Here is a 25000-nt window from a genome sequence, read left to right as displayed (position 1 = left end):
CATACATCTTTATCCGGGGTCAACAATAACATACGGGACATTAGTATTTTATTGTATAGGCTCCCGGATAAAGGTGTGTCTCCGTGCGTACGTTAACGGATGGACGGTTGGAAACTTGAATAAGCAAACTGTCATCAGTTCACAACCTACTAGTACAACAGCATAACCAAACGACACAAATTTCGCTATAGACAGTAAACCTACTGTAAAAAGATGACGAAAAATGATCGACTGAAAAAAACCAACGAAACGACTATTAAGTCAGATGATTAGAATTGAAGCCTAGAAATGCGTTAACAAAACCCAATACTGCCTTATCAAAATGTCTCATCTTGCACCTTGCGTTGCTTGTGCCAACAACTGCTCAATTGGATTAACACTCTGTTCGTGTTGCACACGATGAGGACAGTCGGTGACCTACAGCAACAAAAATGCCTAATAAATTAACACACACATGCTGCCACAGCAAGTATACATCAACACACTAACCAAATGAGTCTGCAGTTCTATGAGCTCGTCATCAGTTACTCCGAACTTCCTGCCGCACGTACAAGGTACACTCTGTGGCATCATCTGAGGTGCTGCACCCCTTGGGGCTCCACCCACAAACTGACCTCCTCCACCAAATTGTCTGCCACCCAACTGGCCGCCACCAAACTGACCGCCATTAAACTGGCTGCCACCAAATTGGCTCCCGCCAAATTGGCTGCCACCAAATTGGCTGCCACTAAATTGACTGCCACCAAACTGGCCGCCACCAAATTGGCTGCCACCAAATTGACCGCCACCAGACTGTCCACCATTCAGTGTTCCATGACCAAACGACCTTTCTCCGGGTAACTGTCCAATACCTCCAAATTGTCCTTGTCCTCCTATACTCTGTCCACCGACTTGTCCGCCGCCCATTGGTGCTGCTTGACGTGGTACGGCACCAAAGGTTGTCGGTGTCTGAAACGATCCTAATGCACTTCCCCCCTGACGCGTTCCTTCCACAAGCATCGAAGGATTCGTCATCCTGTGGTTCATTGCTGGCGCTTGTGGATTGCCGGTGTCCATAAACGGTGCATTCTTCGAAGATCCAAAACCTGTCATACCAACGTCTGCTCCTCCTGTAGCACCAAATGATCCAAACGAAGATTGACTAGAACCCACACCACTAGACGTGTCGAATCCACTGCCTGGCCGACTCGAAAAAAGTGCATGTCCTGGAGGTTGACCAAACTGCGTTGATTGCATTGCTGGTCTCGAGCTTGCTGCCGATCCGGTAGAAGATTCCAACCCAAGCCCGAGCTCTTGTCCACCAGAAGACCACTGATGTGACAATTCACCAGAAGAGTGACCAGGAAAGCCTGTAGGACGAGAATCGTAAAACAATTGACTTCCGGTTGTTTGTCTCCCATAAGGGTTGTCACCTGAATGCTGATTTCTCAAACTAATGTCACCCGTCACGCCTCCAGGTCTCATGCCGCCGTCGCCAAAACTCAAATGACCCGGCACACTCATCAGTTGCCTCATCTCTGGCAAACCTCCTGTGCTTGCACCGCCACTTCCACCCAGCACGTGACCGCCACCGCTAAACGGCTGCATTCGGCCCGTTTCTGTTGTGCCACTTGAAGAACCAAACCCGGACGAAATTTGTGAATATTGTGGTGCGAATCCAGATCCTAGACTACTACCACTAGGGACATCTCCGGATGCTCTCTGGGGTATCTGTGGACCACTTGCCAATCCTGTGTGTCTCAGACTGGAGGCGTGGGGGCCGCCGAATTCACGGTAACCGAATTCCATGTTTGAGGTCATGCCACCTAGTCGTCCAATCGGGTGTGGCCCGCTGGCATTCTTTGTAGTTTCTGATGGTTCAGATGTCTGTTCCTCTGTTGTTTCCGGTACCGGTTCGGGCGGGTCCATGACTGAATCGCGACCGTAGATGTTTAGGTAATCATCTCGTTTATCACAGTTGGTCATCTACACGATGTACACAGCCATACATTTGTGACTGACGCGCGCGCGCGTGTGTGTGTGTGTGGTGTGTGTGTGTGTGTGTGTGTGTGTGTGTGTGTGTGTGTGTGTGTGTGTGTGTGTGTGTGGTGTGTAATGCAATAGCTCAGTTGGTTAGAGGGTCATCTTATGGAGTGATTACATCCGGGACCTTGCAGGATTACAGGTTCAAGTCACAGTGATGGTGAGCTATGGCACAACTCCTTGGGCAAGAAACTTACACACAATTGCCTCTCTCTACTCAGGAGTATAAATGAGTACCTGGTCTTTGACTGGGGTGGCAAAGGCCTCTGACTGTGACAAAGTCCATCAGCCATTGGGGTCCGGGTGGGACTTCAGGTGCCCACACCACAGTTGGCGTTGCAGTCGGTGCTCCTGCGAGCACCTGGCCAGGCTTCAGGAGATTGCTTAGCACTGCCCATAGCTCCTACTTAGTGCACAGGAACCCAGCCATCTGACTAAGAGGCATTACCGTTTAATGGCATCTCCTTATCCATTTGCCATTTTGTGTGTGTGTGCATGCGTGTGTGTGTGTGTGTGTGTGTGTGTGTGTGTGTGTGTGTGTGTGTGTGTGTGTGTGTGTGTGTGTGTGTGTGTGTGTGTGTGTGTGTGTGTGTGTGTGTGTGTGTGTGTGTGTGTGTGTGTGTGTGTGTGTCACTGTGTGTGTGTGTGTGTGTGTGTGTGTGCACGCACACGTATTGTTAGCATTAAAAACCTACCTGATGCGTTTCCATCACATCTTGGGTTGCAAATCGTTTCCCACAGCCACACTTATACTGCAACAGCAACTCTTCAACATTAAAGCCACTCGACTGCGTGTTACCACCCTGGCTGTCATCATCCCTTGCCTGTGAAACTTGCGATGCACCCGAAGATGTACCAGAAGGATTTACCGGCGGACCCCATATCTCAGAATGTCTGACAGCAGCAGCTCGATTGTGCTGACTGTTTGACGTTAATCTGCCTGTTGTAGAACTCGATTGATGTAAGCCAAACATCCGATCCGGTTGAGCAGGCTGCAAACGACTGGCAGTTGAATTCGTGTAGTGCGTCTGTTGTCCTTCCGATGCATACGGACCACTCTGTGTACCCCCACTGAGCACACCAAGGGAGCCGCCACCCCCGTGTCTACGCATAGCAGCTAACGCCGCTGGTCCAGACATTGCATGTGGGTCTTGACTCGATGATTGAATACCTCGCATTACTGGCTGATTCCCTAATTATAAAGAGAGGGAATACACAAATGGTGACATAGAGAGACACGCAAGCACACACACACACACACACACACACACACACACACACACACACACACACACACACACACACACACTTCATACACAAAACGAAACATCACAACAAGCAACCACAACAACTGAGACACAAACAAATAAGCCACCAGAGTTTCCATTTGATGTGGGAGATTGTTCATATTGCCTCGATTGTAGATGCTCGCCGGAGCTTTTTGCATTGATTTCAGCGATTAAATCGTCTTTGAGTTCACACTCCGTAAGCTAATCATACAGATATTGTTACATATTTATCGTGAATACACGACGTCTGTTGATCACCATGTGGACTTGAAGTTCTTCGGCGTTGTCAGCACGTTTGCCACACGCACATGTTCTACTCCCATCTGAACTGTCCGCCGTGCCAAGCATAGACAACATCATCCCGCCCTGTGTGGACACCTCAGCAGCTAGAATAGATGTCATATTACATGATAAATTGTCTACTAAATATATGAAATGTATATATATATATATATATATATATATATATATACATATTGCCTAAATTAATTTATTACTGTCACCTGATTGACCAAATGCAGCGTGTGGATGTTGACCTAATCTGCTATAACGTCCTCCCTCGATAGCAGCCACCACATCGTCCCGCATTGGACAGTCCGTCAGCTGCAAGAATCCCAGTTCCACTCAAATCCACCCGACGAAAAACAAAACACTTACCTGATGCGTCTGCAGCTCTACTTCATCATGAAACTTCTTCCCACACATACACTCCTCAATCCTCGGAAAATCATCAGCAAACCCAGAGTTGTCACTCGTAGCTGGTGCCCCAGCAGTCGTCTCGTTACCTCGACGTATAACAACAAGATCTAGTGACAGCACAATGTGGTTCAATGACATCATGATATTGACTACAAAACACTCGTCTACCTTTTTGTTTTGAGGCAGTCGGTATTGCAAAGGGTGCTCGCAGAGGTGCTGAAACTGACGCTGCTAAAGGGTGTGAAACAGTCGCCACTGAAGATGTGGAAACAGGTGCCACTGTACGTGTGATGGTAGATGCTGTACTAACATGTGGTGAGGCAATCTCTGATGCTTGCTCTTTCGCTTGTTCACAACTGGCCAACTGCACACGTCACATGTAATTTATTACTTGTTCACAATACAGAGAGATGACGAAACGTTTACAATGAATCAATACAACACTATACTTTAATACAAAATGATAATATCAAAATGAATGTAGTTGATATCAACAAGTTATAATAAGGTGAATAAACATCATGGTAGATAATTATAATGAATAATAATGTATGATGTACATTCTCAGGTATATGTAATTCAAACTCAAATCAACACAATAGTCATGCAACTAAAAAGTATGAAAGTAGTTAAATGCTCTAAAAACTATGTGTGTGTGTGTGTGTGTGTGTGTCAGTGTGTGTGTGTGTGTGTGTGTGTGTGTGTGTGTGTGTGTGTGTGTGTGTGTGTGTGTGTGTGTCAGTGTGTGTGTGTGTGTGTGTGTGTGTGTGTGTGTGTGTGTGTGTGTGTCAGTGTGTGTGTGTGTGTGTGTGTGTGTGTGTGTGTGTGTGTGTCAGTGTGTGTGTGTGTGTGTGTGTGTGTGTGTGTGTGTCAGTGTGTGTGTGTGTGTGTGTGTGTGAGTGTGTGTGTGTGTGTGTGTGTGTGTATGTGTGTGTGTGTGTGTCAGTGTGTGTGTGTGCACATGTGTGCACACACGTGTGTTTGTGCACGTGTGGGTGCACATGTGTGTGTGCATGCGTGCTTGTGTGTGTGTGCATGTGTGTGTGTGTGTGTGTGTGTGTGTGTGTGTGTGTGTGTGTGTGTGTGTGTGTGTGTGTGTGTCTGTACGCCGCCCATATGTATAGTCCTGATTTCTCTATTATAAATCCCAGTATTACCTTATGGTCTTCTAGCAACTTTTCATTGCCAAACCGTTTTCCACATTCACACTTGGGTTGCCGAGGAAAGGAGCGCATCACTCCAAGAGAGACGCTCGGATCAAATACAAACTTTGGACGAGACACGACATTAGACCCAGACTGTTGCTGCACTGTTACTGCACTCGTATTGGGAGCAACTCTCACAGCAGCTGCCACGGGTTGTTGACTTGCAGACGAGGTAGACGTCGCCATACCTTGTCTTCTTGCCACTTTCCTCCTTATCTTGTCAAGAAAATCAGCTGAGACAGAACTGCCTGTGTTTACCACAACAAGCTTTGCTGGTTCTTTCTTTTGTTTAAGTCCATCATGCAGACCATCAGATGGAAGGACGAGTGGCGGTTGTTTGTCTGGCTGCTTTGTTTCTATTCTCGGCAAATGCAGGTCTGCATCTGTAGGTATACTAGCTGCTGTCTCTGCTGCTGTCTCATGTCCGAGTGTCTGGTTATCTTCGATTCTCTTTCCAGTAGACGTATCGTCCTGCATAGCATCAGACTCCAATACAACCTTGTTGTCTCTGTTGTCGCACTCAGTCAGCTATCCATACATTAACATGCAAAGTATACACTGATCGATGATCACAAAGTGCAGCACCAACCTCATGCATTTCCATTTTCTCTTCAGTTGCAAACTCTTTTCCACAAGCACACACGCAAACAGCGACGCTTGATGGGAATGAATGTGCTGTCTGCTTGTCTCTTTGGTTTGCCATGTCTTGAGCTGCGTGGGTGTCTGTAGCCTGATACGGAGGTGGAGCAGTTGAGGTGACTGTTTCTGATGCCGAGTCTTCGCTTCTGTTCGTATATGCATCTTTAACTGAATTTCTACTGTTGAAGACAGTGTCAAATCGAATATCTCTGGATGGTATAGCAGCAACGGTTTCCTCCCTGTTCTTGCATGTAGTGAGCTATCAGACACATAACAATATATTTAGCGTGCGTTACATGGGCGTGGTCTAGGTAACGCCCATGACAACAGTTGCTCCATTGATATATATGGGTTACCTAGGCCACACCCATGTAACGCGCGCTAAGCCACATAGTCTTACTACAGTGTTGGACATGACTAAAATGGTAGCAAATTTCAATAGGCAAACTTGGTCTACGTTCATGTGTAGTTAGTTGTAGATAATTACGGTTGATTAAAATGCCAACAAATCAAACCTGGTGGACTTGCATATTGTCTTCAGCAGCGAATTTCTCTCCGCAAGAACACGTGTGACATACAACGAAATCCGTAGGCGACTCAGAAACGCTTGAAAAACAAACAGCATCACCGCTGCCTTGTCTCTCATCAATCCTCTGGTAAGCATCTGAGGATGCTGGCGTTTTTGATGCAATCACACCACCGACCTCAAACGTCGTATCTTCCCCTGACTCTGGAAGCATTCGAGTTCTTGCATGGTCGTCATTCTGGGACGACAACGACCGCACTGAACTTAACGATTCCTGGTTGTCTGTAAGCACAACACTCGACTGGCTGCTCACTGATGCAGGTAGTGGATGCCGTGGAACGTCAAAATTAGAATCAGAGTCGTTATCTTTTTTATTAAGATAACGTTTCAGCTAATAATGAATGAATCAGTTGTCGTGAGTTTGTGTGACCGAGATATGGACAAACCTGGGGAAACAATGGTTGTGCCCAGTCTAACTCGTCCGTGTCTACTTCATGGTGTAACATGAGATGGTCTTCCAGCTGACAGTTTTGCAGCTCCTAGTCGTACACAAGCATAACATTTGTACCGAACTAAGTGACATATTGAGGATGCAAAGAGCATAAGTTTACCTCCTGACAAATAGGACAATTAGTAACGTGATTGGCACATGTGAACTCGTGGTCCTCCAGCTGCTCCAAAGGAACTGACTGCAAGACCAAATGCGAATGATCTATAGTAATACTGGTGTGTGTGTGTGTGTGTGTGTGTGTGTGTGTGTGTGTGTGTGTGTGTGTGTGTGTGTGTGTGTGTGTGTGTGTGTGTGTGTGTGTGTGTGTGTGTGTGTGTGTGTGTGTGTGTGTGTGTGTGTGCATTCGTGTTTACACACATGTGTGCATGTGTTTGACCAATCATACCAAATTGCACCACTTGTTACTGCAATGAACTGGACGTTTAGAGCAACTTGTTTTCTGATGTTCGTGCAGCAGCACCTGCAGCACGTAACAAAAAAATCTGTTACCACACCGAAGAATACCACTAACAGCATAGCAACAACCAACTACGTATACAATAAACAAATTTCCATAAACAGTAAAAAGCATCTCACAATATGTCGTATTAGAAAAATACATTTCTCACAATACTAGACTATTGTATTGAAGGGATGCCTCTCTCACTGCATCAGACAATTGTATTGGAGGAATGCATCTCACAATACACTAGACTATTGTATTGGAAAGGCACATCATAATACTATACATCAAAATAAATATCATGCACAATTAGTGCTATACAAACACATTTTAAACTAAATATAAATTTTCAAATCATTCCCATTCGATTACCATTAGCAACACTCAGACAATTGCCATTACCTGCGGTAAAACGACACCACAGAGACAACTCAAGTCTTCATGAGAGATGATATTATGCTTCTCTTTCATTTCTCTGGGCATAATCTCTCTAAAACAAATACAAACTGTCGACTAAAAATGTACAACAACGACACTAATCACAGCCACAAACTTGCAAGCCGGGCATTTGTATGTTGACTTTGTGCAATGTTTTTCATGCATAACGAGTCGAAACTCTGGCATCCACATGCCACATTGACTACACTGTTTATCATTAGGTCCTCCAGACGCCAGCTGTACTTCCAAATCGCTTGCAAGTATGGCACCGTTGTTGTTTGTTGCTCGTAAAGCTTGACCACCTGTACCTCGTCGAGCTAAAAAACATTACATAAATTTATATATAAAAAATAAATAATAAATAAAAAATAAAAAATAAAAAATAAAAATTAAAAAATTAAAAATTGAAATAAAAAGTACAAAATTACAAAACTATAAAATTATAAAAAATTTAAAAAAAATAAAATAAAAAATAAAAAATAGAAATAAAAACTAATAAATTATAAAATTTTAAAAATTAAAAATTAAAAAAAAAAAAAGGAAAAAATTAAAATTTAAAATATTAAAAATAAAAATATATTAATTTATCTAAATGAATGTCACTGTTAGCAACCTTCTGCAGCTGCAGCTGTGTCAGTTCGTTTATAACATATCGTAAAATCTGCGTCTTCAGTGAGTGCTCCAACACCCGCATAAAGTGCCTGCAGCATGTGCATACGTCAATGCAATAGTTAGTCAGGATATAGTGACACTATTTCACCTTGTTTGAAGAGAACTGAGACGTATGTTTTCCGACTTCAATAGAAACGTCCCCGACTGTCTGACAAACCCACGTGTATCTGCAAGTTACACATTGGTAATCTTGCTATCACACACACACACACACACCCACACACACACACACACACACACACACACACACACACACACACACACACACAAAACACACACGCACACAAAACACACATGCGTGCACGTGCACACACACACACACGACACTCACACACACACACACACACACACACACACACACACACACACACACACACACACACACACACACACACACACACACACACACACACACACACACATCATGTGTATTCAAAGTAAAATCAGTTGCCTATGTCTTACCTGGATCTTGTTGGTGCACTAAACTCCTGTGAAAGAAAAAGATCCGGGTCACCCAAATGAGCTTTTATCTCCACACACACACGAGATGGAAACGGTTGTCCAGGTAAACACAACTATACAAGAAACACAATTCCGAGATTTCTGAAATAAACGTGTATAGCAAATATCATACAAGCACAAAATGTCGATGTTCACCCTTAGGTACTGTGCATCTAAACGGCTTGTCCAGGTCTAGCTTCTGAGCTTGGCCCTCCTGTGGATCATACTAAACACAAAATCTCATGCAGAAGCAAATAAGAAAAAAGAGCAATTTGTGTGTGTGTGTGTGTGTGTGTGTGTGTGTGTGTGTGTGTGTGTGTGTGTGTGTGTGTGTGTCTGTGTGTGTCTGTGTGTGTGTGTGTCTGTGTGTGTGTCTGTGTGTGTGTGTGTCTGTGTGTGTGTGTGTGTGTGTGTGTGTGTGTGTGTGTGTGTGTGTGTGTGTGTGTGTGTGTGTGTGTGTGTGTGTGTGTGTGTGTGTCTGTGTAACATATCCATTTTACATCCTCATCGAAATCTTTTGGTTCTGTAAAGTCTGTTGCAAGATCAACATTTCTAATGACGATGCTCTCAGCTGGTTGGCATTCTAAGACTAGAAGACCATACGTGTTCATTTCATAGGACACGTGAATAACAGATCCTTGGGTCAAAGTCTAAACAAAGTTGGAAATTCAATTGCAACAATACTTGAATTCTTCATGTATTTTTTGCTACACCTGTGATGTAATGTTGTCTGTCTATGTTTCTCCACCCACCTGTTCATGTCTGTCTGTTTGTCTGTCTGTCTGTCCGTCTGTCAAATAATCATATATTTTTATACATCAAAGCTAATAAATGTGAAGCCAAAGTACCAGTGTCACAACTACAACAACAGATTACACAAATACATAACAAGTAGAACTACAAACAAAAGGCTAGACTCTACAGCTAAGTACAAGTTACACACGTCAGAAGAAATGATAATATCAGAATCTGAAGAAGACCAAGAGATGATGACGACAGAATCCAGAGAAGACACACTAGGCCACAAGGCAAGGTAAGGCTGCGATAATCCCAGATGCTGAAGTCACCAGATGGACAACGAGACGAAGAGGAAGACAAAGACCAAGAGATGATGACGACAGAATCTGGAGAAGATATACTAGGCCACAAGGGCAAGGTAAAGCTGCGATAACCCCAGACGCTGAAGTCACCAGACAAACGATAAGATGAAGACGAAGACGAGATGATGACGACAGAATCCGGAGAAGATGCACTAGGCCACAAGGGCAACACATGTCTGTCTGTCTGTCTGTCAGCCATGCGCAGGTCTTCCTGTCTGTCCTTCACTTACTCATTAATCATTACTTGATACCTAAACTCAATACAACTCAATACACCTACCACATATCTCCTCAGTTGAAGCTCCAAAACAGTCTGTCTTTGATCTAATGGAATAGTCTATAAAGACAACCAACAACATCATCTCCAATTTGTTCCATTATCATTCCAATCAAACATTCGCACCAAAAATGCAGACGACAATGGCTGAAACCTCACAAATGTACCTCGAGGAAGATCTGCAACACTCAAAATGACTTTATCACTATCCTTCACGTCAATATAGTTCATCATCCAATTGGGTATATATGTAATATGATCCTGAACCGATACAAGTTGGGCACAGCTGCCATGCACAAACTTTCCGTTGGCTGGATTCTCAACTTTGAAAGCCTAGAGCAACACTAATTAATATTAACCATAATATTTTAAAAACCTCAAAATCTTTGAATATTACTGGAGGTAAAAAGATTCCACCTCCAAGTGCCTGAACCAGCCGTCGAGGCAGAATAAAAAGATCAGTATTTTCAGTGTCACCAACATTCTGAGGCAAATCACAGAAGATGATTGAGTAGCACTGCACTTCAAGCGACATTCTTGGCTACAAGAAGAAAACAAATATCAATCATCACAAACTATTCTTATGCTAAAATCTCGTTATCTTTCATAACGTTTATTTCATTCAGAAAGCAAGACACCATAATTAATTAATTAATTAATTGATTAATAATCAACACGTTCGTTTATTAGTTAGTTTTACCTGTTGCTGCTGTCGCTGCAATACATTTCCATATGAAGAAGCTTCATCATCTTCGTCATCAGAAGCCGCATGTTCCACAATGTCAGCCAACTGAATACCCTCACTATACAAAAACATGATAACACATAGAATGACAACATATGAAATCAACAAAAATGTATGACGACAATACAGCAGCCATATGCTCTTAACAACAAAAACAAAAAATATACAAAATTGTATTGCATGGCTCACATAAAGTGTCTGTGTTGTCTGACAAACCGCATCTGTCATACACAGAGTAAAACAATTATTACACTGACCCATGGTCAAGTGGGCAATTGCTGCCACGATTGCAGTATCCTGACATAAAGTATGGACACTGTCCTCCATATGAAGACTCGTTCAAGCGTGAACCATGCATGGCCATATTGCTGGGGTCTCTTGACGTCATGCTTAGCGCTCTCAACAGAGCAAGAATGGGATCAGTGTCATCACCACTGTAGTCGAGTCGCATGTCAGATAAAGTGTCTTCATTGGCTAGACGTTCATCAGATTCGTGATTCTCTGGATGTTGACTGTTCTTGGAATTTTGTAGTGAACTCGTGTCATCATCAGCCAACGTGCTATCGTTATAAGAACTAAGTGGCAATGAGTTGTGTTCTGTAGTGTCTATGTCTTTTTCATCATCGTCAATTTCTTGTTGTTTTTTCTTTGCCTTTTCGGAAGCATTTTTGTCCCACAATACAGATGGTGCAGAGTCAATAGAAAACGTCTTTTTCTCTGGTCTCAAGTCATCTGCGGTTACCTCCCATTCCTTATCAGGGTTAGGCAAAAGATTAATGACAGTCTCCTCCTCTCCCTCTGATGACATAGGCGGTGACTCCACCAGTTCAGGTAAAGCATCCTCACTGTTTCCCGACTGTATTTCTGTCTTGGAAGTCACATGGTCATGTTCTTCCGTTTCTTTCTTCTCTGGCTTTCCACTTCCCTCGTCATCTGATGGCAGCTCTTCGATTATAACTCCAGATTTAGCTGAAGTCACTGGTGACTCTCTAGGTCCATGATGTTCTGAGTTTCCTGGACGTCCCACCGACCGTTCACCCAATCCACGAGTAAATGTTATCAACGTACTAGAGCCTCCAGTAACAAGAGCCAACACAAACTGTCTACCACCACTTTCATGTCGCAATGACGTTCCAGTCGCTTGTTCCTCACGATGAACCGATGACCCAAATGAACTTCTCTGTTCATAACTCCAAGTGTGTTCCACTTCATCGTCAATTATTTCACTGCCCAGCTCGTCTTCAAGAGGAACATTAACGAAGCTGTAGTTTTGTTCACTGGAAGGTGGAGGCTTTGTAATGGCTGCCATTGCACTCAACTGCTCATTAATGACACTCAAAATTCTGTCCTGTTCTTCCACACCAGTCATTGCAATCTACCAAGAGAAGATGTATACTACACAAAACTCATATGTAATTACTACGAGTTCAACCTTAGTTCCATTAATGTAATAAACCGTAATGCTCGGTGTCAACTCACTGCCCAGCAGAACTTCTTCAATAAGCTCAAATGGCATCTTTCTCACTGTTATGTCACCACTGAAACAAAATTAACCAAAAACGAGGAGTGAATACCCCTGGCTTATAATGACTCCCATACTAATTAAGTGATAATATTTCTATTGCTATTACATGTAGTGCTTATGACGTATACACATGAGGCCTGTATAACTACTGGCAACTAAATCAAAACGAATTTCACAAACAAGTTTAGTTCACAGACTTTATACATTGAAATTAGTTATTGTACTTGTTTGTAAAATTAATTAAAGCATACAGATTGAATGCTGGTTGTGGGTGATCATGTAGTTCAGTTGTCCAGTGCTTAAAAGTCTCAACGTTAATTTAGATAAACTCTAACTAAGCCAATAAAAATTGATATCAGTAAAGATATCACACACACACACACACACACACACACACACACACACACACACACACACACACACACACACACACGCACACACACACACACACACAACTTGCCGCATACTGTAGAGGATAGAAGAATAAATTCTTGTTAGTGATAAAAAGAATTCCGAACTGTCCGCTTTCATTGACGTGCTTGTACGTACAAAAGGTTTCTGCAATCAAACACATTGAACACACCTATGAAAACACTGTGCAAATCAGGGGATTCCCCGTGCCCTGACATCATCAGTTAAGGGATTTACCACGCATCACGAAAACAAGCCAAATCACATATCTAACGTCGCTAAAACACATGCAAACACTAGTGACCTTCGACAACTTTCTCGTCAGGATCTATGTATGGGTTGATGTAAGAGCTTCTCAGCGGAACGGACGCGGAAATCGAAGTTGAGACGTCTGAAGCGTCGCAGTGCCTTCCAACTGCGACCTAAATCATTAGATTAAATATATGAGTAAACGAAAGCACTCTCACACAGATCAACGTTACCCCTCCAGAGGCCATAACGCGAGGCCTGGGATGTTGTTGAAAATGCCCGTATAATTGATGGGTTTGTGATATGATTAGTTAGTATTGCGATTTCTGGCTTGTGTTTTAGATGGTAGACTCTTGTTTGCTTGTTTGTTTGTGTGTGTGTGTGTGTGTGTGCGTGTGTGTGTGTGTGCGTGTGTTTGTGTGTTTGTGTGTGTGTGTGTGTGTGTGTGTTTGTTTGTGTGTTTGTGCGTGTGTGTGTGTTTGTGCGTGTGTGTGTGTGTTTGTGTGTGTGTGTGTGTGTGTGTGTGTGAGAGAGAGAGAGAGAGAGAGAGAGAGCAACATCCTTCATTGAGCTAATTAATCAACTAACTAAAATCCATTCTTGACATAATACGTACACCCACAACAAATAAATTGCAGATACACGAATATGTGCTATGCGCTATACACATGTCAATATGTCACTGCTGAAAGTGTTAGTCTCAAATTTATAGTAATTACAGTCACATTTCTTTCAATCTTTGACACCTTTTCGACACGTTCTAACTATCCACTCATGTTCTTCGTCATCTGTAAGCAGAAAGGCAGTGGCTAGAAGGCAGACAGATGTTCACACAATACAAGTGCAGATCGTAGATACCTGCATTTCTAAGAAACTGCTGATCGTAGTCATAAACAACCCTGTTTGATGGGTTATAAAGCCCGTCGCCACAATCGTACCAACCGATTGGAATCTCTTTAGAAGGCTCTTCATTTGTTAACTGCGATCGACCTGAAAGAGACTTGTGCATTGTAGATTTCTTGCTATAACAATTGAACTTGCAAAAGGCCAACAGTCAACAGGCAAACAAACGGCCATATAGACAGACAAAGATAGACAGACAGACAGACACACAGACAGACAGACAGACAGAGGGACAGACAGACAGACAGACAGACAGACAAATAGACAGACAGACAAATAGACAGACAGACAGACAGACAAACAGCTTCTTTAAGTTTTATCCGCCCATATGGGGCTAATGTATTATGTAGTAATTATTATGTAGTGGACGTTAGGTTTGCTTTTAGATTTTGATGGAAATTTCATTGTGACAGACAGACAGACAGACAGACAGACAGACCCGTATGTTCACAGCGGAGGATTCAAATTTGTGACTTCTCCGTTTTCGTCTTTTTCCCGCTTCTCACTTGATGTCTCGTTCTGAATCTTGTCCTTATCAGTCTTGTAAAGTGTCCGGCACCGCTTAGCGCGTTCTTTGCCACATCCGCCAAGTTCACGATCCCAGCTTTCTTCCGGCTGATTTCATCGCTCGCCTGCGTCTTCATCAATGTTCTTTCTGCAAAAACTGGTTTCTAAAACTAGGTCAACACACATCTCAATGCAGATCTCGCCATCAAAGGCTTCCTCAAGATCAGAGGGCGTGTGCTTCTTCGACGCCTAGCGGCAAAAGCTAATGCGGAAGCCAACGTCACCTATTGTCAGGATTCTTCCGCCTGTACACTCCACACTTACGTAGTTCATTATCAACATCCATGGCGTCCGCTGACGTCAATCTGAATGCAGAAACTGCTGCGTGGAGGTACATCAAAGATCTTACGGTAGATACTCAACGCCGCGCCACCAAGAGGCGTCCAAACTGTCCATCCTTCAGTTAAATCATGCTTTCTAGATTGCTGTGCTGTAGCGCTTGGGAAGATTCGCGTTGATCCCTCAGATGAGTTCAGTTGAGATGGAAACTGCTTTTTATTGCCTCGCATGCTCCTCACACCTACCGCGCGAGGTGGGAAACATGGTCTACGAGATGTAAAGGCTGCTTATCACCAATTCCTGAGGTGGAACTGGTCAGACCTCATTTACCTGCAAAGTGATTTTCTCAAGAAGTCATCTACTACTGGGGAGAATGCAAGAAGAGCTGCCGCTCTGAGGCTGGTGAGGTGTGGAGAGTTGTCTCGTGCAGCTAGAGTTTTAACCAGCAATGGTTTGGCTCCATCAAATGAAGACACAGCGCAGAAGTTGGCCTCAAAACACCCACCGAGATCATCTCAGTTTCCCCTTTTACCTAATGTAAGTTGTGAGTCAATCACCTTGTCAAGGTCTTTGTTCTGCGATGCCATTAGACAAGCTCCAAGAGGATCAGGTGCTGGCCCTAGTAGCTGGCGTTTTGAGCATTTTAAAGTCCTGCTGGAAAATGATGAAACTGCGGATGGCCTCTTTTCTGCCTGTTCAGCCTTTGCCAAAGAAATACTACCTGATGCAGCTGTCACCCTCTTTTCTTCCTCAAGACTAATCACTCTGCCCAAGCCGAATGGTGATGTAAGACCCATTGCCATAGGCGAATCCATTTGTCGACTTACAGCCAAGACTATCTGTTTTAAAAAAAAGGACGAGTTTACTGATTTTTTTGTCCTATTCAACACGGTGTATCAATAAGATGTGGCACAGAGTTAGTAGCACATCATATAAGTATTGTTTTGGAATCCAATCCCAACTGGATAGCAATGAAAACAGATGTTAAGAACGCTTTCAATTCTGTCAGTAGGGACAAGATTATGGAGCAAGTTTCTCTATCTTTTCCTGACATGCACAACCATGTGATTCAAATGTATGGCAAACTCAGCTCGCTTGTCTTCATGAGAGGTACCTCTCCTGTTATAATCGCATCTGAGGAAGGAGTTCATCAAGGAGATCCTTTGGAACCTGTCATATTTGCAACTGCCATTCATTCGGTGTTAACTAATGTTCAGAATTCTCACCCTTCAGTAAGAGTCCTGGCTTACCTGGATGATGTATTTTTATCGAGTGAGGCAGAAGATGTTCTGGCTGCTTTTTGTGATTTGAAAGTCCTTTTTAGCTATCAATTTGGTTATAGCCGACAAAAAGTGCAAGATTTTTCTCCTTCATCCTCAACTGTTGTCAAAGGGTTTGATGGAGTTCCCGTGTCTAACGAAGGAGCTCTCTTTCTTGGTTCTCCAATTGGTACAGCTTCATTTGTTACTTCCTCTTGTACCACAATAGCTCAATCAAAGATTTCACTGTGCAATCAGCTTACCAAATTAGACGATGTCCAGAGTGTTATGTTGTTATTACGATGCTGTCATGTCCCCAGCCTGAACCACTTGGCCAGGACAGTCCAGCCTGATTTACTGGTTCCCGCCTCTACAATCCATGACTCTAAGACAAACGAAACATTTTCTGAACTCTTAGGTTATGACATGATAGCTGACAAGTTTTGGCTTCAATCTTCTTTGCCTATCAGATTGGGTGGTTTCGGAATGATTACTTTGCTTTCAGTGAGACAACCTGCATTTGTTGCATCCTGGGCTAATGCTGTCACAAATCTGCCATTCCGGTTTCCTGATTTACAACCTCTCATAGACACCCTCTTGAATTCTTCATCATCTCCAATCAGTGAGGCTTTAGCACAATCTGTCCCTCCAGGAAAGCATATCTCTGACTACTTGTCAAGTGTTGAGAAAGTTCAACATCAGTTGTCTTCAGTTGCTGCTACTTCCAAGGCTCAGAATCTATTGGATAATTTTCCCACCGCTAGAGATGCAGCCCGCCTTCGCTCATCAAAAGGAAAGGGGGCTGGGGCGTGGTTAAATGCAATTCCCACGTCGGAAGCGTTCGCACTTAGTTCTTGCAAATTCCGCTTGGCGTCTTTCCTTCGTTTGGGTTTGCCCATATCTCTCTCCAATTGGACAACGACCTGTAACTGTGGTGCTGACATAGATGACAGCGGTTACCATTTGTTGACTTGTAAAACAGGTGGTGGGCCTGTGTGGTCTCATGAGTCAATTTCTTCCATCTGGTCAGATTGTTTTCGCAAGCTGCATATCCATCATCGCAGGGAGCCAAGGAACAGGTACATCACTACAGACAACAGACCGGACATCGTCTTTTTTTACTCCGACACTGGATACAATATCGATCTCGACATCTCCCTTGCTCACCCGTGGAGCAATGACATCTTCCCCACATCTGCTGGTGTTGATGGTGCAGCTGCAGACAGGAGAGCAGACAGGAAGAGAGCAAAATATAACAAACAACAACTACCAGGAGGGTCAATTGTCAGTGTAATTCCATTGGTAATGGAACACTTTGGAGCATGGGGGTTTGATACATGGAAATTCTTTTAAAAGATAGCAAAGAAGTCATCAGATGAAGTCAGAAGACTAAATGCAGTGGAGTTTATCGACTTCTGGAGCAGTCCAACTCCAAAAGTGCAATGAGAACATCATCTCTAAGAAGTCATCTTCATTGACTGGAGTCAACAGAAGTGACTTTTATGCCACTCAGTTCTTTAGCCACTAGCTGACACTGAGCTAGGGCTTTGCACGTAGTTTAGCTGCTTTTAGAGTTTCTAGAGTTTTTAGAGTTATTAGTTCCTTCAAGTTTTGTTTTGAATTTAGTTTAGTTCACGAACATTGATAGTAGTTGGACAGCATATATAGTTATTTGCATTGCGGAAATGTATCATAGATAAAATGTTCAAATAAATGTGTTTGACAGACAGACAAATAGACCAACCTGCAGGTTTCAGTCCGTGACAGATCTCTGTATAAAACCTTCTATCCAGCACATCACAATATGACCAATCCTCGGGTTCATATTGCAAGCCGTCGCTGAACGTATATTGTCCCTTATTCACCAAACACAAACGCGCATATCAACACCAAAACCAATTAAATTTAATAATTAATTTTAGTTAATTAATCAATACATTTTCCCCTTGACCAACACCCTTTGCCAATCCTTTTTCCCATTCTCCTTCAAACTTCATTCCAGAAGGAAAATGAAGCGTTCCATGACCGTGAAAACTAAAATCATAAACACCTGTACGTGTAACGCTATATAAAGTGAAGTAAATAGAGAGATTTACTGACAGTCCGTCCTTTATTTCTCCAACGTATTTTGTGCCGGTGGGAAACGTATAAACGCCACTTCCTTCCATTCTAGACGCGTGAACAAAGGCGAATAAATTAATCAATAATTTTGTTTCGCCGAAACTGGTAAGAAACCTTCCATTCTTGCGATCTCCCTCATACGATGTTTCAGAGTACTCCATAGCAACGGTGTGTCCTCGTACACCCGATTGTTGTATGCGCGTTGTTTGCAAGCAGTGGCATTGTCATGGCAAACGAAACAAAATTAAAAAATTAAGGTTTTTTTAGTTTTTAAAACTTTACTTTTTGTACTAAAAATTAAAAGCATAAAAATCGTAATTGCATTAATGTTGATCTTTTCCTAGAAGATGTGGATTTCTGGGACTTGGAATGAACATAGCGTATTTCCTAAAAATTAGTGTGCCTGATTTTCTGACGTACCTGTAGCATTAAATTTTATTAAATAGAATTAGATATTTTGCATGTCTAAAAATGTAGAGATTGCACGGTGGGGCTCTCAAATAAACGGACATACGGGTTCTTAGCTAGTTACCGTACCTCATAACGACTGTTTTGTTCGTACTGTGTTTTGTCTATTCTTAGCCGAGCCGAATAGTAAAAATGACGACTCAGCTGGAAGTGACTCGCTTATGGAACGACGGCGTTCTCAAATCGGATCAGAAGGACTTCGCTGGCGCGTTAGAAATTCTCAAAAAAATTACAGATCCGACATCGAAAGTCACATTCGATATTGGATGCCTCTGTCTTCTCAATGGAGACCTCAACACTGCAGTTGAAGTCAAACTAAACAAAACTTTTGAGCAGTGGGCGTGTCGCATATGCCACACCCTCTGTGGTATTTCCGGTTTGTTGGCATATTTCATTTTTTTCTTGTTTGTTGCAGTTTCTTGACAAGTCAGTGCGGAAGGATAAGCATATGGTGGTCGGATTCGTTCAACGTGGTATTGTGAAATACAAACTGGGCAGGTAACGCAATAGTGAATATTCACACTTCGCGAGGAAGTTACAGACCAGACGTGTGCATAATAAACAGGTATCCCGATGCACTGAGTGACTTTAACAACGCGTTGGCTTCGTTTAATGGCAATCTGATCGACTACAAGCAACTCGGAATGAAACTAAAGCTCTACGCTTGTGAGGTATATAAAGAACAAGATACGTGCACTTGTTGCACTGTGTAGGCAATACCTTTGATTGATTGATTGGTTGGTTATTCAATTGTTAGTTTGCATGGCTGTTGTTAGCCTAGGCGCGGTACCGTGGCCATGGTAGGTATGTACTGTGTACCTGTGGCTCTGGGACTCACGATGCCTCTGAGCTTGCGCTCATTGTCACAAGAACGGATGCCACCAATTTTCTGTGTTGCAATAACGCACAAATAATTAGTATATTACTGTACTAGCACAAGCTGTTTAGCTAATTAGACATGTCTTCGCATGTACTATCTTATGACATCCATGTGACCTTGTATCCCATGACATATTACATCCTTACATACACACCTACTACACTAGTAAGCCAGCAGTTGAGGGTTAGCACTATACTTTTTCGTTTATTGGTTTAGATTTTATTGAATCGAGCTGCATGCTATCAGAGGTTGGGAAAGCTGAACGAAGCTCAAACAGATCTTGCTGATGCCGTGGAGGGGAAGTCAATTCCAGCTCACAGTATAATCGATGATGCCATTGATGCATTCCAGGTATGAATATTCAGTAGCTGCATGGACGCTACAGAAGGAGCAAGAATTTAGGCTTGAATTTGAGTAGAGACAGGGATGGTCTTATGTGGGTCTCAAGAATAATTTTTGACAGCTCACTACATTCTATGGCAACAATTAGAGAATGCTGTCTTAATCATTAATATTAATATGGGAACTGAACAAAATCAAACCCAGGATCCGTGCCTGTTCTGTATGGTATGTTGAGTTTATTCGAGTGTGTTTTTCTGTCAAGAGTGGAAGTATCATTTGTTTGTATGAACTACCTGCCGATGCATTGTACAGACCTCCCAGCTACAAGACAGACCACATGGAGAAACGCCACCATCTAGGCAAAGCAATGGTAGAGCAAATATCTACAGCACATGCACTACATTGGATTCAGTTTGCAGCAATACATCATCTTGTGTATGTATGTTACTTTGTCCACATTAGGTGCTGGCGTCAGTGAAGGACAAGGACACGTATACTGGGTTTGAAGGAGCATTGGTACTGTACTGTCTGACTAGGCAGTTGAATCGTTTGTAGTAACCTTGTTTTATTGATTATTACTCAGAAATTTCCAAGAACTCCTTCACCCACACCAAAGCGAAAACCATTAACAGATGACAAAACAGTTCTACAAGCTCGGAAGTCACCTACACTGCCAGCCATGCGACTGAGGGGTACAGAGAACACATACAAAGCTCTCTATGATTTCACGCCAGGTACAATGTCGGAGATTGCAATGAATGAAGGTGACATACTGATGGTCTCAGAGAAAGGTGACGATGGTTGGTATACAGCAGTGAATTCCAGAACTCACCAAGTTTGAAGCCTTTGGCTACAGTACGATTCAACTTTGATAATAAACTTATTTTGCTGCTTGGTGTAGAAAGGCCTCATACCAGGAAGTTATGTACGGGAACAAAGACAGGCAAGTCCTCACACAAAAAGAACGTCTTTACCTTTAACCATTGAGCCATCATCCAAGACACTTCCTGTCGGTCTGTCAGCATTTCAACCCCCAAAGGGTCGCCCTAAATCTCCAGTTTCATCTCCGAAAGCATCACCAAGAGGTTCGCCAATGAGGACTGTTGCAAAGTCTCCCGTTGTATCCCCAAAATCATCACCAAGAGCTTCTCCAATGTTAGGCAGGAGGTCACCAAGAGTCAAGGTAAACAAGTGTAGATAGGTGTCACATGAAGAAGCAATGCAGTTGCTTTGTATGGGAAGGATGTTGTCGTCAAACTTCACTATCAGGATACCCGGGCTATTGAGGTTCCACAGGGATTGACTCTTGCCGATCTTACAGCCAGAGCCAAGAAGAAATTTGATGTTGAGTACAAACAAATCTCACTTTGGTGAGAAACATGGTATAAATGTGATATTCTACTAGACTACCTTGTTACTTTGGTATATAATAGGAAAGATATTGGCTTTCAACTTGGATGCATCAGTTCTGATAGAGACATGGAAGATACATGGAAGTCAGTCACTAATGGTCAGTTGACTCTGTGGATGTTTGAGGATAAGGTAGGTAACCATTACCAAATTAATAAATAAAGAAGATGTTTCCATTGACCCGCGTTCTTCTCTTGCTAGATAAACCAGAAAGGAGTTCCATATATTTATGAAGCAGAAGCACTGTATGACTATGATGCAGGACAAGCAGGTGACCTGGGATTCAGAGAGGGAGATATAATCCAGGTAATCATAGAAGTGAATGAAGAGTGGCTCGAAGGCCGTTCACGTGGCAACATGGGAATATTTCCAAAGTCATACGTCAAGAGACTCTGATGGCTCTATGCATGGTCGTAACTTAGCTAAATCATTGAAATTTTAATGTCTACTGGAGAGTATGTGAGATATAATATACAACAGGTTTAGCTAGATCATACGTCAGCTATTGGACTTTTTCTAAGTGTGTCTGATTGATAACGAAATAGATGGTCTGGTGTGTGAGTTTTATCAGATTGTGACGACACTAATAACCACCCCAGAATAGCACATATACCGCGCACAGTATTCAGCGCTCGCCAGATTGTAAGCCTTGAGCTACTGCCTCTTGTTTGGTAGCAAATATCGTTCACACGAACAGCACACTGATCTGATGAGGGAGAGATTGTTGTCAAAACATCCGTCCTAATCACACGCCAATAACAACGGCTCTAACACGCACGCGCGTGCGCGCGCACCACACACACACACACACACACACACACACACACACACACACACACACACACACACACACACACACACACAACCAAATATTTTTGGCATCTCACCAAAGATCCGGCCTTTCGTCATACAGTTTAATTCTGTAGTCAGTATTAGCAACAGCAAGTGTAACTACCAGGCCAACCACATAAACTAGACACACAGACAAAGCGACTTATCAAACAGCAATCTCTATAAATCCAAAGAACACACTTACTAACGACAGCTAGACAATAACTTGGCCTGAGTTGGAACTTCCGAAAGAAACTACTGGTGGAATGAGCATGAACAGACTCATAGCTAGAAAGCAAAAATATTGATATCACAAGTGGTGACAAAGTAAAAGTAAACACGAACAAATTAATTCTTAATTTTCATTTATTTATCTTATTTTATTTTATTTATTTTATTTATTTTATTTATTTTATATTTTATTTTATATATTTTGTTTTATTTATTTTGTTTATTTTATTTATTTTATATATATTATTTTATATATTTTATTATAATTATTTTATTTTTTTCATTTTATTTATTTTATATATTTTATTTTATATATTTTGTTTTATTTATTTTATTTATGTTTATCTTATTTGTTTTATTTATTTAAATAAACTAAATAAATCAATAAATAGAATAGAATAACTAAAATAAAATATTCTTTCAAAGCACGTCCTTACAGGACAACGACAGTCTCTCTAGAACCAGCCTAGAATTAAACAACCACAAAGCTACTGCAAGTTGTTCATGCAAACTAGGAATTGTTCGACTAAAAGTTTTGTCCATTGTGAAATGATGCCTTGTGTGCTATACTTTTCAATGTGCGTACACTGTTCTGCGTCCACAAAACAAGAGACTCAACAACAAGTGGTTCAAATATGCTTCCTGTTGCGGATACCATCGTTTGACGCCGTAAGACTTTCTCATCTTCCCCAGCTTCTGCTGCTGCTCATGCATAACATACTGCTTGCACTAAATATGACGACTGCAGCGAGTTCCTCACAGCTACATCAAAATACCCTGGTAAACAGTGTAGAGAGTCAAGATGAAATATGTCGCCTGGTCTTTTCCCCGAATCCCTTAAACAAGGCTGCTCACATCAACAGCGGGAATCGTCCACCAATAACATCACAGAGGGCATCATGGCGTTTTATGATCAGGTTGGTCTTCTGACTACAGCCAAGTACGTGGTCTCTGTACTTATCCAGCACCGTACACAAGTACAAAGACTAGACTGTGGTGGAGGAGAAAAGATGGGAAGCCGAGATGGATCCACACTACAACAACAAACTCTCTGCTGGGCATGGCAAGGCCAAGATTAGGGTTAGGCAATGCTCGCAACCACGCACCATCATATTGAGCCAAAATTGTATTCATGCGTGCTCGATCACGTAAATTGGCTTCTTGTTTTAGTCTGGACCACAGATTATAGTCCAACAAAACTTAAGCTTGCAAGTGATGTTGGCTGTCTTTGCTTCAGTTCACTGAGCATTCAGGTATGTTATAGTAATTTCTGAAATGATCTTTTGCATTCTTCTGGAACAGCAAGAATCGGTTACGCTGAACTCTGCAAAGAATCATATTGCAAAGGAGGACCATGAGTTGATTGGACAATTGACAGGTAGCATTACAACTTCCTAGAAAAGCTGCCGAACACGTTTTGCATGCCTCTCTCAACCCTAATCCTCCTAAACGTATAGGGAGAGTAGCTTGATTCCAAGAATTTTCAGAAATAGATGAATTGACAATGGCTTCTAGACAGTTGTGTAAGTTAACATCAAATTCTGAGAGTTGCTGTAAACATTTGTCTATTTATTTATTTTATTTTATCTATTTTATTTATTAATTTTATTAATTTTATTGATTTTTATTAATTTTATTGGTTTTATTGATTTTATTAATTTTATTGATTTTATTAATTTTTATTAAATTTTATTGATTTATTGATTTTTATTAATTTATTAACTTTTATTAAATTTTATTGATTTTATTGATTTTTATTAATTTTATTGGTTTTATTGATTTTTATTAATTTCATTGATTTTATTGATTTTTATTAATTTTATTGATTCTATTCATTTATTGATTTTATTAATTTTTATTGATTTTATTGATGTTTATTAATTTCTATTAATTTTTATTGATTTTATTGATTTTATTCATTCATTTTATTCATTCGTTTTATTTATTTTATTTTATTTATTTTATTTATTTATTCTATTTATTTACTTATTTATTTTATTTATAAGATACCAACATATGTTTCCATCTGCGCTTGCCTTTCAAGAACTGAGACGCAGCACACTGCAAACAAGAAGTAGTACAGTGACTGTGTCACTTGACTAGTATTCTCATATAAGCCGAGGAAATCTCCATCACTTGATGCGGCCGCATCCAGCTGATAGACACCGACACACTGCCAAAGACCAAAACCTACAAAAGTCAGAACACTGGCAATCCATCACACACACAATGTTCTGTAGATATGCATCAACCATTACAGTATCCATGCAAATACACACCTGCAACAGTTTACGTCCATGAGAATTAATTTAGACACAAGACTGGCATGACTGAGTCATTTAGAAATAATTACTTAATTAATAAAAATAACTAATTAATTACTTAAATTAAATAATTATTAATTAATTAAAATAAATTAATACTTTAACTTTAAACTTGAATTTACTACATATTGCCA

At 41.7% G+C, this 25000-nt stretch overlaps 4 protein-coding genes across 6 annotated transcripts in view; 1 reads left to right on the top strand and 3 right to left on the bottom strand.

Annotated features, from left to right (window-relative positions):
* Positions 1-115: 115 nt before the first annotated feature.
* Positions 116-13519, bottom strand: LOC134190618 (uncharacterized). 2 transcript variants are annotated; one of them, XM_062659075.1, is made up of 31 exons: positions 13485-13519; positions 13307-13424; positions 13059-13149; positions 12499-12604; positions 11324-12441; positions 11022-11124; positions 10719-10862; positions 10448-10654; positions 10325-10381; positions 9445-9594; positions 9078-9170; positions 8906-9018; positions 8532-8610; positions 8385-8472; positions 7887-8088; positions 7736-7823; positions 7277-7351; positions 6992-7069; positions 6827-6919; positions 6370-6771; positions 5805-6113; positions 5168-5743; positions 4179-4374; positions 3969-4117; positions 3815-3914; positions 3570-3697; positions 3398-3512; positions 2718-3214; positions 1413-1965; positions 490-1349; positions 116-417 (listed from the first exon to the last, which is right to left on the bottom strand). In XM_062659075.1, exons 1-31 carry the CDS (start codon positions 13497-13499, stop codon positions 328-330), a joined length of 6993 nt encoding a protein of 2330 aa, XP_062515059.1. In that variant the 5' UTR covers positions 13500-13519; the 3' UTR covers positions 116-327. The 2 variants fall into 2 exon arrangements, with proteins under 2 accessions (XP_062515059.1, XP_062515058.1); XM_062659074.1 differs by having other exon boundaries at positions 490-1965.
* Positions 13520-13782: 263 nt separating this feature from the next.
* LOC134190974 (MORN repeat-containing protein 5-like) lies at positions 13783-18613 on the bottom strand. The gene is made up of 6 exons (XM_062659530.1): positions 18495-18613; positions 18360-18428; positions 18197-18293; positions 18004-18115; positions 14110-14241; positions 13783-14039 (listed from the first exon to the last, which is right to left on the bottom strand). Exons 1-6 carry the CDS (start codon positions 18539-18541, stop codon positions 13984-13986), a joined length of 513 nt encoding a protein of 170 aa, XP_062515514.1. The 5' UTR covers positions 18542-18613; the 3' UTR covers positions 13783-13983.
* A 269-nt stretch (positions 18614-18882) lies between these two features.
* On the top strand, positions 18883-22065 carry LOC134191103 (neutrophil cytosol factor 2-like). The gene is made up of 11 exons (XM_062659669.1): positions 18883-19157; positions 19264-19346; positions 19414-19519; positions 19945-20079; positions 20333-20440; positions 20533-20586; positions 20654-20905; positions 20972-21253; positions 21313-21440; positions 21504-21612; positions 21682-22065. Exons 1-11 carry the CDS (start codon positions 18981-18983, stop codon positions 21874-21876), a joined length of 1629 nt encoding a protein of 542 aa, XP_062515653.1. The 5' UTR covers positions 18883-18980; the 3' UTR covers positions 21877-22065.
* The window catches only part of LOC134191104 (transmembrane protein 237-like), an 8970-nt gene continuing 5941 nt past the window's right edge, over positions 21972-25000 (bottom strand). Inside the window, exons 8-11 of one of the 2 annotated variants that reach the window (XM_062659670.1) lie at positions 24579-24732; positions 22517-22599; positions 22368-22452; positions 21972-22221 (exon numbers count right to left, since the gene is read on the bottom strand). In XM_062659670.1, coding sequence (XP_062515654.1) covers positions 21972-22221; positions 22368-22452; positions 22517-22599; positions 24579-24732 — 572 coding nt within the window. The remainder of the gene's footprint in view (positions 22222-22367; positions 22453-22516; positions 22600-24578; positions 24733-25000) is intronic. The other variant, XM_062659671.1, reaches the window with a different exon arrangement.

The sequence above is a fragment of the Corticium candelabrum genome, chromosome 15, assembly GCF_963422355.1.
Source record: "Corticium candelabrum chromosome 15, ooCorCand1.1, whole genome shotgun sequence".
In the NCBI taxonomy this organism is placed as follows: domain Eukaryota; kingdom Metazoa; phylum Porifera; class Homoscleromorpha; order Homosclerophorida; family Plakinidae; genus Corticium; species Corticium candelabrum.
This window is presented reverse-complemented; position numbering and strand designations above follow the sequence as displayed.

Bases quoted from the DNA above. Each gene is read 5' to 3' on its own strand.
- LOC134190618 (XM_062659074.1), bottom strand. The intron at 10,863-11,021 runs GTAAAACTAACT...TTCTTCTTGTAG, and splicing joins TGCAGCGACAGCAGCAACAG to CCAAGAATGTCGCTTGAAGT. The intron at 6,114-6,369 runs GTTTGATTTGTT...TGTGTCTGATAG, and splicing joins ACAATATGCAAGTCCACCAG to CTCACTACATGCAAGAACAG.
- LOC134191103 (XM_062659669.1), top strand. From the start codon at position 18,981: ATGACGACTCAGCTGGAAGTGACTCGCTTATGGAACGACGGCGTTCTC. The intron at 20,906-20,971 runs GTTTGAAGCCTT...TGCTTGGTGTAG, and splicing joins TGAATTCCAGAACTCACCAA to AAAGGCCTCATACCAGGAAG. The intron at 21,254-21,312 runs GTAAACAAGTGT...TTGTATGGGAAG, and splicing joins GGAGGTCACCAAGAGTCAAG to GATGTTGTCGTCAAACTTCA.
- LOC134190974 (XM_062659530.1), bottom strand. From the start codon at position 18,541: ATGGAGTACTCTGAAACATCGTATGAGGGAGATCGCAAGAATGGAAG. The intron at 18,429-18,494 runs GTTTCTTACCAG...TCACGCGTCTAG, and splicing joins GGAGATCGCAAGAATGGAAG to AATGGAAGGAAGTGGCGTTT. The intron at 18,116-18,196 runs GTATTGATTAAT...TTGGTGAATAAG, and splicing joins GTGTTGGTCAAGGGGAAAAT to GGACAATATACGTTCAGCGA.